The following is a 12386-nucleotide window of genomic DNA, read 5'->3' as shown; positions in this document are numbered from 1 at the left end:
CAGTGTAGATAAATATGATAAAACCAAATACTGGAGTGCTGGTCACTCACTATGGAAATACGCATGAATTGTTAGCACTATAGGGAAAAGCGGTTTTAGGATTAAAGACAGGAGGGGAACTAGATAGACCTCATAGCAGTTCGTAGACCACAACACACACATAGAGACACTATTTTCATTTGGATCCAAACGTACATAACACAATCATTTTATGGGTTAGCTGCCTAAGTCACCATATGCCTGTTATTTGCAGAGTATAAGGCAGGTGCTTTCTTATTTTAAAAAGATATAGTATTTACAAATCATTCCAATTTCTCAGTTTCTACCATCCCCAACAACATGATATAGGTATTACTTAAACATAGTGTTGTTTCCAAATTTGGCCTCCATGCACAAAAAGCTTTGTACCATTTTGCAAAATAATACAAAAATACTCCTAAGTTCTGCCCCCTGAGAATTGAAACCAGACCTGGATACAAATAGTTCAAATGGAATATTTCAAGAGCTTAAATCAAAAGCCTTACAGTGGAAAAAACTGTGGGACCCATATAGACTTCTACCTTACAGCTTCATCTAACAAACAAGGTACTCTATATAGGTGAACATTAGTCCCACCAAACCATTCTTGTAGCATCCAAATAGATGCTACCTGCAAGAGAGAGAACAGACCACAAACTAAATTCTACCCGTTCTGGGACTGTTACATCATTTTGAAAAAATGGAACAATAAGAATAAGGAGTCTGTTTTTTTTAAAAAAAACTTTTAATGTGCAAGAAAGAACAGCAACAAAATAAAAAATGGATGGTACACAACACATAAATATTATTCTCTTTTAAACTTTCAAGTAGCAGTTCATAAATTTAAGTACCATTACATTGTTTGTTTTTTGTTACATAAATTGCAAATGTATTGTTTCTATAAGGAAAATTAACAATAAGTGCATTTTTGTATTTAATAACCTTAAACTTTGATGAGATACCAGCCATCATTAACTAATTAAAATCCAGATGGCAACTTGAATTCATACGCAGCCCCCAAAGTATCAACTACATGTCTTTGATCTTTATGCTTAAAGTCTTAAGCAGATAAAACAATATCAGGAATACAACATATACCTGCAGTAATTACAAATGTGTTGTCTGATTTGCAGATTAATCTTCCCCCAAATCCACAGTTTTAGAGCAAAATGTACAGTCCCAACAATATAACAACATATAAGAAGCCCAAGGAAGGAAAATCTGAATATGATTTCAATTAATGAACTAAGGGGAAGGAGGATGGGAAGTCGCTGACTTTCTAAAGTTTGGCTGCATCAACCCAACTTTCTCACTCCTGTCCCAGTAAGCAATGCCATATGACTTTGCGTAATCCATTGTTTATAAAATAATAAGACAATTTCCGAAGGTCTTTCTTGGTCCTCAAGTCAGTACTGTAGGGGTAACAAATACCAGTGTCTCACATAGGGAAGTTATCATTATGATGCCGATTATTTGGTACTATTGCTAAGGGAGGTAAGGGCAGCTAGAACAAGAGAAAGTGTGGCATAGAAGTCTCTACCTGCCATTCTGTATTGATTTTGAAGAGTAAATAAAACCTAACCTTTCTTTTTTCACAGACCTAAAGCCTACAGAAAAAGTCAGTTTGATGTACTGGTTAAAGCACCAGACTAAACTTTGAGTGGTTGACTTTGGGCCGCTCTCAGCCTAGGAAACCACTTCCAAAAACTTTGCGAAGAAAACTTCAGGGACTAAACCAAATAGTTGCCAGGAGTCAACACTGACTCTCTCTCTTTCAAAAAACCATCTACACTACTATAAAGTTATGGTCTTAGCCTTCTAGTTCATATGGCACAAGATCTACAATAGCCTTTTTTTACCATCACTTTTCTTTTTTTTTGTTAGGACACGGAGAAGCGCACTCCACTTCATGTTGCTGCTTTCTTGGGAGATGCAGAGATTATTGAACTCCTCATCTTGTCCGGTATGTATCTTTTCTGTTTGGCAATTATGAATGCCAAATGATTGAAATGCTCGTAAATGCTACAGAGTTAAATACCTCATTTTGTAATGCAAACTAAGAGGTTTAATATATGTAATACATCAGTTACTACATCAGCCTTTCCCAGCTTTGTACCCTCCATATATATTGAATTTCAACTTCCACACCAGCTGGGATTTACTAGAATTGAATATGTGAAGGGCACCATGGTAAGAAAGGCTGCATGATGTGTCTGGGTTTGTAACTGTACAAAGTTACTTTTTTTGTTGAAAGTATTCTAAATACTACTTTTTCCATGTTCAATCTGTAGCAACTTGACACTGTCAAATGTTAAGTTTCTCTCAAATACTGCTTTGGCTCACAAAATGGTTTTTGTAGATGATTACCTATTAATGCCAGAGTGTTAGTCATATAACTTTTAAAAATGAACAGTAATGCTATTTTTTCATAACCTAATATAAAGACTGAATATGGTGTTATGAAGGACTCAGTAGAAAGCTTATTTTACTTAAATCACTTTGAAAAGTTGGCTATATTCTCTGTTGCTGGAATGCCTTGAAAAACACTGTGGTTCTGAAAGCAGCTTTTTGCAATATTGGAGTTTGGATTACTGATTACATTACTCTGAGCTACTGTGGCTCCCTTAGGTGGAGGTTTATGGAATTGTTGCCAGCACATCTAGTGGGCATAAGGTTGCAATCACCTGGTTAAAGAGTAGGCTTTGAGACAATTGTTCCTTGCCCTATTCAAGTAATAGGTGCCAGCCAAATATTTCTGATGGCATTTAACTCTTAATAAATGACTATCCCCTTTCCAATATCACTAATTCTAGATCCTTTCTAGAGGTCCAGAATTTTGTACGATACCTATGTCTAAAAAATAAGGAATGTTCCATTATCACGTAAAAAGAAGACAACCATTTGTTTCCAGTGTATAAGTCTGAGTGCTTCTGGTTTGTAATCAAAACAGGCTTGTAATCAAAACAAGTCAGAAATAGGAAACACAAGGTTTTTTAACAATACAAGAAAATTTTTCTTTAACGTATTAGATCTAAGTGGGCATTGTAATCAAGACAACTGCCCCGAAAAGTCTAAGTAACTATTGAGCTCCTGGAATAAAGACTGGAAATGGTGGTGGGGGTAGGGAAAGTGGTGGGGAGACTGAGAAAAGAGATATTGAAAAGAGTGCCCCAAACAGCAGTTTACTTTGCTGGAGCCTTTTCTTAAAATTAGGGAATTTTGTAAACTTCAGAGTAAACAAGTACTACATGGGGCTTCCCTTGAACACCACTCAGAAGCTTCAACTGGCCCAAATGCAACATCATTGGTATTCCTTGATATGCCCATGTAACACTTCTGCTTCACAAGTTTGTTTGCGGGTTTGTCTCCAAGCAGGTGTGATTCAAGGTGCTGGTTATCTATGAAGCCCTACATGAGCCAGGTTACTCTGTCTTCCATAGTATCTGCCCAGCTGATTTGATCTGGTAGATTTGGCATGCTCTGGGTATCTTTGTTTAAACCATACCATCCGACACAGCACCTGCCATCTGGAACAAACCTCCCTCGAGAAGTGGATGGTCCCCACTCTTCAAGGCTTGGGTTATTGCATAAGCTTTTTGCAAAGCCCTTTTAGATTGTGCGGATTTGATTTTATTCCTGTCTAATCTGCCGCCTTTTATTCCTTGTTCTTGCTTATTATTATATTGTTTTATTCCTTTTAATGTTCCCTTTAATGTTATTTATTTGCAGAACCTCCCAGAGTCATTGGAAATTGGATAGTATCCATTAGCCAAAGTAGGCAATTTTCTTACAGTAGAGTGCTGTACAGTTTAAAAATGTATATATTTGACCTTGGAGTCTGTAGGTGTGTTGCTGATAATGCCATGAGGCCCAATTTGGAAGGTTAAGAGTTGAGTGAAAGGTTAAGAGATGAAGAAGACCCCATTTACTCCTCACAACTTTCCAATTTGGGAAAATCAGACATTGCTGAGATCAACCATTACCCAAAAAGACATCTGAGAAGGCAAGATGCCGGTTGGTCATCCTTGCTTTATGTAGATGTAGCTTTTTTCCAGTTCTTATTATTATACAGCATGGTATCACATGAGAAATCTTGGCTGGAATTTTAACATTTAGATGCCTTTATTCAATTCTTGCAGATTCCAAATCTGCTGATTGTGGAGACAGGTAATTTCTACAATGTCAGATTAATTATAGTTCCTCCAGATGCATAAAAATATTTTTATTAGCTGTCAAAACTCAAGCCATATGTTTTTTAAGAGGAAAAAAAATGTTTTGGGGTATTTTAGAATGAAACAGGACTTGTGAGCCTAATCAGCGCTCTGTATTTTTTTTTTAAGGTTTGAATAAATGAAAGTTTTTTATATTTTACAATTAAAATAGTAATATTAAAAACTTAATAACATCCTATCAGCTTTATAAAAATCCGTGTTGTTACTTTTTTCACTAATGAGCCAAGCTACTTAATGTCATTCAAAGGAGATAAAATAACAGGAGAAAATGAATAAAGAAAATTAAGCAATGGAATAGAAAATCTATATAATTGGGGGAGCACCAACATTTTTTGTTAAAATTATTTCTTCCCCATTCTGAATAATTAATATGTGGCCAAAACGTCTTCAAATAAGAGCAGATACTCAAAACCAAAATCCAAAAATTAATTCTGTTTGTGAAAACACACAAATCTACTTAATAATACTTTATTGATTTGCTATTAGGTAGCCCTTACAATGAATGTACTTGTATTAGCAGAGCCCCAGAGATAGAAGACCTGATTTTATGACATTCTTACTGTGATTGTTAAATCATCCAATTATTAAGCAAATCATAGTCGTTAAGTGAATCATGCTGTTGTTAAGCAAATCTGGCTTCCCTTATTGACTTTGCTTGTTGGAAACTGGCTGGGAAAATCACAAATCATGATCACGAGGACTATCTATAAGGGTGGGTCATAGGTCATTTTTTTTCAGCACCATCATAACTTCAAACCACTGTTAAACAAATGGTCATAAGTCAAGGGCTACCTGTAGAAGAATCCACATTCCAGTTTTTTCTCTTTTCCTCAGCTTTCCTCCCTGACTCTTCTTTACTGAATTGATAAAACTGGCCTTTCTCCCATGATAGTGTGTAAGGATGATGGAGATAATGAGTATGAACCCATTGGGAAGCTTGAAATATGTTTTCTGGATGTCAAGCCTTGTATTGTGCTTCAGTATTGTTGCAGACATTGGGGAAAACATTGGGATCCTATCTTCAAAATCAAAAACCTATGTTCGAGGACTCTTCCTTCTAAAGTAGTAATTTAAGTTATCCTCAAAGGGAATCAGTGGCACACAAATGAAGTAAATAAAATAACTAATTAATAAATATGTATATCAATAAATAAATACACCTTCCCTTTCTGAGCTAGCAGTACAGCCCAGTCATGTTTTTGAGGTTTGGGCAATGCTAGCTTTTTGTGTTTGTGTGTGTTTTCTGGCTGCTTTTTTCTTGCAAAACTCTGAAGTGCCATTATTTATCAAGCACATCATTGCTTGTACCCCTTTTGAGTAATACAAGGTTATGACTCATAAATTACTTCGCTGTAGTGCCCCAATGGATGGGAAGCAAGCTCCTCTCTATCAAACTAATGCCATTTCGTTTGTTAAAAAAAAGGTCTACATTTTGGGTGATGCTTCATAAAGGATGGATTTGTTGAATACTGATCAGCATAAACGGCAGAGAGCGAAACTCCTCAAATCTTTTCTGTTCATTTTTTATATTTAAAGTAATGCAAGAAGGATTTATAACCTGTAGCAATCCTGTTGGGGAGGCTAGATCCTGCAAAAAGAATTGGCCCATTGAATTTCCCTCAAGGCTCAGGAGAGACATTTGGTGAAATATGTTCATAGTTAGTCTTGTGGCACATGAACTGGTGCACCAGCAGTACAAATAAACATAGCGTGTAATGAATAAAGCATATGTCCTTTGCATTGAGACATATCAGGAATGGGCCTCTGGGTTACCATTAAACAAAAATTATTCAGAGTTAATGCAAAAGACCAGCAGCCAGATGTCTCAAAGCAGCATAGTGAAACTGTAGCCAGCGTGACTGTTTATGTAGGTTGAAGCTGTCAGATTGAGATTGCAAGGATTTTGGAAATCTTGCCTGAATTTATATGTAGCCGAATCACAGAGCCCGTGTTCTCACACCAGAGATTTGCGCTTCAATATCTGAACTGTATAACATCAAAAGGCCCCCACCAAAAGTTGCTTGCTCTCTATGGCTAGCAGCCGTTTCTGGAATTTTTAAAATTGAAAACCGTTTGGGCGAGACAGATATCTGTCAGGAGCATGCTGCAAAAAGAGAAGGGCTACCCTTCTCCCCTTTCTGCAATCCTGTCAAATATAGCTCTTGCTTAGTTTTGGCACGAAGGAGACTTCTCCTTCCCCTCTAATGTTAATTTATTTATGTATCTGATTAAATTTTTATGCCATTAAGGGCCACAGTCTCATAGCGGTATAAATCTCCCCTCCATGTTTGCTGTGCCCCTGATGAAATCACCCCATCAGCACAGCTTTAAATTTAATAAAGAACCATGTTATGATATGATTATTAGCTACACAATTCAGAGCAGATTAGGTTGCTTGATTCTGGATAGCTGTGGGCCAAAGGCAGTGTTCAGCAGCACAGCAAACTTCAAAGAGAAGCTTGGTTCTTTGAAGCTGCTAAAATGAATGTCTGAGCACATCTGCAGGATGCTTAATATTGGTTAGGACTGTGTTAGATTTGTTAAAGGGTGAACTGCACAGTGACATTTCTACCCAAGAGTTACAAGAGCTCTGATTAGTATAGTCCCTTCTCCCCAATTCAATACTGTGCTGTCAAATACAGAACATTGGCCAGATGATCAGGAAAGAGAACTTGGTTTATGGATTCATGCTCTTCTGTCGCCCAACACTTTGGGAGCAGTAGACAACCTTGTGCTCGTCAGATGTTTTTGAAGGGCAGGTACAAGTGGCAGAACCCTGAGAGTTGCTGGTTGAGACTTATGGAAGTTGTAAACTAAAATATGTTGCCTGAGAGTGGTCTAGAGAGGAATTTCATGTAACAGAGCCATGTTCTTTGAGCCAGCGAGGCTATAATATCAGATTCGTATGACTTTCAAGTGGGAAAGGTTGCATTCTTAATCAGACATTCTGAATAGTTGCTTTTAAAATACATTTAAATACATCAATGATGTGCAGATAACTTCTCTACGTTAGATAAACAGCACCTTGAAAATTGGCAAAGGCAGAGGATGTGGAAACCAGATCTGATTAACATAGGCACCTATTGTACTTCTGTGGTGTGCTTAGAAATGTGTTTCATTTCTGCCAACCTTGTGGCTTAGCAGCCCCCAGGAAAATTTACACCTTATTTTTTCGGAGATTGCAGTCAAGCTATCAGTAAAATGTGAATTCCCTTTTTTAAAAAAAAAAAAGAAAAAAGAAAAAAAAGAAAAGGTATTATATCCAAACTATATATTAGAATATTGGGCTTATTGATGACAAAAAGATTTCTTCCATCTTCTCTTTAAATCTTATTAAACAACAATAGGACAGTAGAGATAGAAAACACAACTGGAAAAACAGAACCTATTGACAGAATGGAAAGGATTTGGGTAGAATGAAGAAAATAAGTAGTATTGATAAGTTCTTTTGTTTAAAAAATAGTAGAATGAGGATTCTACTAATAGTAGAATAGGAAAGAGTCACTTAGCTTAGATGGGCAGGTATAGATATTGAATGAATGAATGAATGAATGAATGAATGAATGAATGAATGAATGTCTAGCTTATTTTAGGTCTTAGACAATGAATCCAATAAAGCAATAAAATGCTGTCTCGGTAAAGCTACAGTATAAATACTGGACCTTCCCTTCCCCTGCTTCTCCGCTTTCTCATTTGCTCCATGTTTGAAGGGCAGTTGGCCAGGGCACATGGACTTAATTTTTGTATACTGTGAGTATGGATAGCTACAGAATAGGGTGTGTATGAGCAGCATCAGTATCAACAATGCAAGTGATTGAACTGTCTGACCTTTGATAGCATTCCAAGCAAACTATTGGTGCTTACCTGCAGATGCCTCTCATGATTTTTTTGGTAAAAGTGTCAGGTTAGAAACTGGGAGACCATGAGTTCTAATCCTGCCTTAGGCATAAAAGCCAGCTGGGTGACTTTGGGCCAGTCACTCAGCCCAACCTACCACACAGTGTTGTTTTTGTGGAGAAAATAAGAGGAGGAAAGAGTATTAGGTATGATTCCCATCCTGAGTTATGTATAAAAATAATGAAGGCAATAAATAAATGAATAGCTTTTATTGCATTTGGGAAGCCTTTGATCATTTTTAAAGTCATTATTCTTTGGATATTTCCATCCATGGCCTCACTAGTCTTTCCTACTGCTAGTTTTCTTTTTCTGTAGGCGGTATTAATTTCAGAAAATCAATCCTTTTTGCTTCTCTTTCCTGCCCAACTTTCCAGGATTATTTTGGGAGTCAGCAAGGTTACTTTGCCTTTGTTAGCAGCCATCTTGAAACAAACACCCAAAAAGGGGCAGTATGGTCTGGAATGCATTCCATATTGCATGCGGTTCTCTTTACCAAACATCAGTTTTGGGTGAGGTGATATTTAAGAGATGTCCATTTGATTTGCAGGAGCCCGTGTCAATGCAAAGGATAACATGTGGCTGACTCCTCTCCACCGAGCTGTTGCTTCAAGGAGTGAAGTGAGTAATACAGCCAATGCTTCAACAATATGTGTTTCACAGGTTTCAACTTAAAAAAAAAGATGCACTACTGTTACTTCGTCCCTTATACACACATCCATAAAGGAACAATTCAATATAATTGTCTATGTAATTCCAAGTTAAGTGTCTTGAATAATGGGCCACTGTGTGTATTTAATGTGTTTATTTAGTAGTCAACTGGATCAGGGAATCAAAGCTGCGAAGCAGATACATTTGAGGGCTGGGGTGGGGAGAGGAAGGAAAGGAGGAAGAGGGTATATGCTGCATTGCAGGTTATGTGGTATAACATTCACCATTATGTCTATTGTGTCATGTACTGTCAACCAATTCATGTGGGCCAGGAAGATGCAGCTCATTTGTATCTGTAAAACCCCAATAAACATTCTGTCTTTCTGTCTTCCTGAGACTTCCAAAGGGTTTATAAATAAATTAAATTACAGCACAAGCTTCTTTACATTAACTATTTGGTGACTAAATGGAAACATAGTAGTTGTTTCCCAAAATTCTTTGTGGCCCTGGTAATGATTACATTGTATTCTTTGATCCGGTGATCATTTTTGTCTATGACACAAATGAATAAAGTCTGACTTTAACCTAAAGAGGCTAGTATGCAAAGCTTTTGTGGTTTAGATGGCCATACTGCATCTGGTTTACTTAATGAATTTGTACCATGAAATATAATTCCATGGTCACTAATAGAAAGCATAAATATAGGAAATATAAAAACTTACTTGGGAAGAGAAATAAAATTAAAAGTTGATATCGCATGCTGATCCAGAATTCCGTTTCTGGACAAGCCTAAACAGTAATAAACACTCACCAAGTTCCATTGTTGCTAGCAAGAAAATTAATTGAAATCTATCTGAAAGTTTTAAAGTTTTCAGAAGTGTGAAGAACATAAACATCTTCAAGAAACAGAAGCTGAGATTGTATTTCTTGCATAATTATGAATCCAGTAATTGTACTGGATCCCAGCCTTCACTTTGCCAAAACAACAGAAGAGAAGACAACTTCCATTACCTTCCATTTACTTTGTTTGATCACAGGGGCAAGGTTTGTGGATAAGCTGCAAATAAATACCACTTAAAAGGTAGCAGGTCTAAGAGAAATGTTTGGCAATGTGATTACAAAGCACATTAACTTAATCAGTTCAACCTAACCTTATTTTAGACCAGGGGTAGGCAACCTTGGCTGCCTCAGGAATTCTGGGAGTTGAAGTCCACGAGTCATAAAAGAGCCAAGGTTGCCTACCTCTGTTTTAGACAATGTGGTTACCTACATTGCAGTCAGTGTCAGAAAGAGAGATACTCTCTCTTAGAGCACACTCGATTCTTTATTTCTTAAAGCAGAACTATGTACTTTCTAAACTACCGTAGCTTGATGTAGTCAGGTCGCTGACCAATACTGTCTTGTTACTAGTGTTGAAATAAGATTGCCAGGACTACCTGAACTAAAATGAAGAAATGATCCACAATTTATTAATCTCTGTTTTGGTGCAAGGAAAGAAAACAAGAACCATAGTATCTTGAGCTAGCGTTGCTTATGATTTATCTCCTGACTTGTATTTGGAGAGCACAAGTTGTGCTATTAAAAAAAAGGGAAATGGATCCAACCCATATATTTGGTAAAGTAAGAGAGACTATAGAGAATGCTTTGCAATTGTTTTAGTGAACGGTAGCTAAAATTCAAAGGAGTTTGGTAGCATCTTTTTCAACCATCACGTTTATTAAAAGGCCTCAGCTTTCATGCGTAGTAACTCATTTTATCAGATCAAAAAGGCATCTGAGGGAGTGAACCGCAGTTCACAACAGCTTATTTTTTTAAAAATAAAACTTATTAACCAGTAAAGTGCTATCAGATTCTGGATTTAAAGAGAACGCTGAAATTTCAGCAATATTGCTTGGTTTCTCTTGAATGAACAATCCAGGAGAAACAGTTTCTGTAACTCTCTCTGATGGAGACAGAAACTGGTTGAGGAAATATTGGAGTCTCTAGGAATTAGCTTCTGTCTAGTTTGCTCTTATGCTGGTCTCAAAATGGAATAGAACCAGCATACAGTACTGAGATCTCTTCTATTGGTTTCAAACCTCTGAAACAACCATTGCAATGCCATTGGTGAGCATCCTCTTTCAAATACCAGTATGCTCTGCAACAGTGCTGTTGCCACAGCAGGGCAGTAGGCTTCTTTTCCCCCATTCTTTCCCCCTTCTTCTTTCACAGATGAGACAACTACAACTGCCTGCCATCTCCCCTCCACTGCTGTTGCTTCTAGGGTTTCTGGGAATGAGCCAGTTACTACCATCACCACCTGGCTGAGCCCTGTGCTTAAGGCCTCAGGCAGGTGGTCTCGCACAAGAGAAATCTACTATGCAAGGAGCCATTAATTCCACTGAACAGGGCAACCAGAGGGATAGAGGGAAGGCGGCAAAATGTCCACATTCTAACCCATTTCAGAAGCAGAAGAAATGACATATCTGCCTTTGTTAATCGACCACTTTGCGAATCTTGGGGTCAGAGTGAAACTTATTTTTAACATGCTGATTGATACATTTAAGTCCCTAGTGATTTTAACTACAAATAGAATTAATCATTCATAGCGTTCTTCACTTTAGCTAGCGATCTTCTAAAGTCAGACTCCCTGTGAAGAATGAATACTTTTGCTAAAAGCAATTTCATTTTTAAAGACTCAGGAATATTGTCTCACTGCCTTCTAACATCCTTGCAGAAAACATTTGCATTTTCCTGTAACAGGAAAAGTTATGTGATGGGCTAATAAAACATGGTGTAACTTTATCTTTAATGGAACTTTCCCAAGAGATTAGGACACCTGCTAAGAACAGGACAATATTAGAAGGAGATAGCAGTGTGCCAGAAAGTAATATCATGAAGGTTTGGTTGTGCACATTCTCCTCCCCCCATCCAGTCATCCCTTATCAAAATATTGAAAATGATGCACAATCCAGCAAAACCTGTTTGACAAGTTCCTTATATGTCTACTGTCTGCAAGTCAATTCTATGTTATCCTATCTGGAGTTATTTTTTAAATAGCTCAGAATGGTATTTTTTATACTTTAAATATTCTATCCCTTCTTTCTTTTTACTCACTTAAGACTTAATAAATGAGAGAAATAACCAGGAGTGGCTAAGTATTCATTCTAAGCTGCCATTTTGCTGAGTGTTTTCATTTTCCAAAGTTGGGTCTACACAATGCATGCCAATGAATTGGCTGTTGAGAAAGTCTTTTTAAAAAGTTGCCAGCTTGGCATTTCTCCCAAGATTGGTGGAATTGCTTTTGCAACTATCTGGGTCCTTGCCAAGCCTAAGGGGATGATTTTCTAAACTTGAGCATTCTATAGCCACTACACTAATGGAGTTTCCCAGCTGCTGGCTTTTGGTAAAAGTCCACTGAAGGGGATTTCTAATACATTACAAATCCTTGAAAAGAAAGGAAGGTGGATAGAAATTGCCTTTCCTTGGTGGCATAATTTAACATCAATCTCAAAAGAAAAGTGATAAAGCTACAAGCTTGACATAGAAGGTGTTGGAGTTGTTTTACCTTGTCAAACCTGTTGATTTCTATTGAATGTGTTTAGATCAGGG

At 37.2% G+C, this 12386-nt stretch overlaps 1 protein-coding gene across 7 annotated transcripts in view; it reads left to right on the top strand.

Annotated features, from left to right (window-relative positions):
* ANKRD44 (ankyrin repeat domain 44) overlaps positions 1-12386 on the top strand; it is a 165712-nt gene that overhangs the window by 86132 nt on the left and 67194 nt on the right. For all 7 annotated transcript variants that reach the window (XM_039347981.1, XM_039347978.1, XM_039347977.1 and 4 more), the window contains exons 3-4: positions 1903-1981; positions 8695-8765. In XM_039347981.1, the coding sequence (XP_039203915.1) occupies positions 1903-1981; positions 8695-8765 (150 nt within the window). The remainder of the gene's footprint in view (positions 1-1902; positions 1982-8694; positions 8766-12386) is intronic.

This window comes from Crotalus tigris, unplaced genomic scaffold (genome assembly GCF_016545835.1).
Source record: "Crotalus tigris isolate CLP2741 ecotype Arizona unplaced genomic scaffold, ASM1654583v1 scf7180000018105.1476442, whole genome shotgun sequence".
Taxonomy (NCBI): domain Eukaryota; kingdom Metazoa; phylum Chordata; class Lepidosauria; order Squamata; family Viperidae; genus Crotalus; species Crotalus tigris.
Note: the sequence above shows the minus strand (reverse complement) of the source record. Positions and strands in the feature narration are given on the sequence as shown.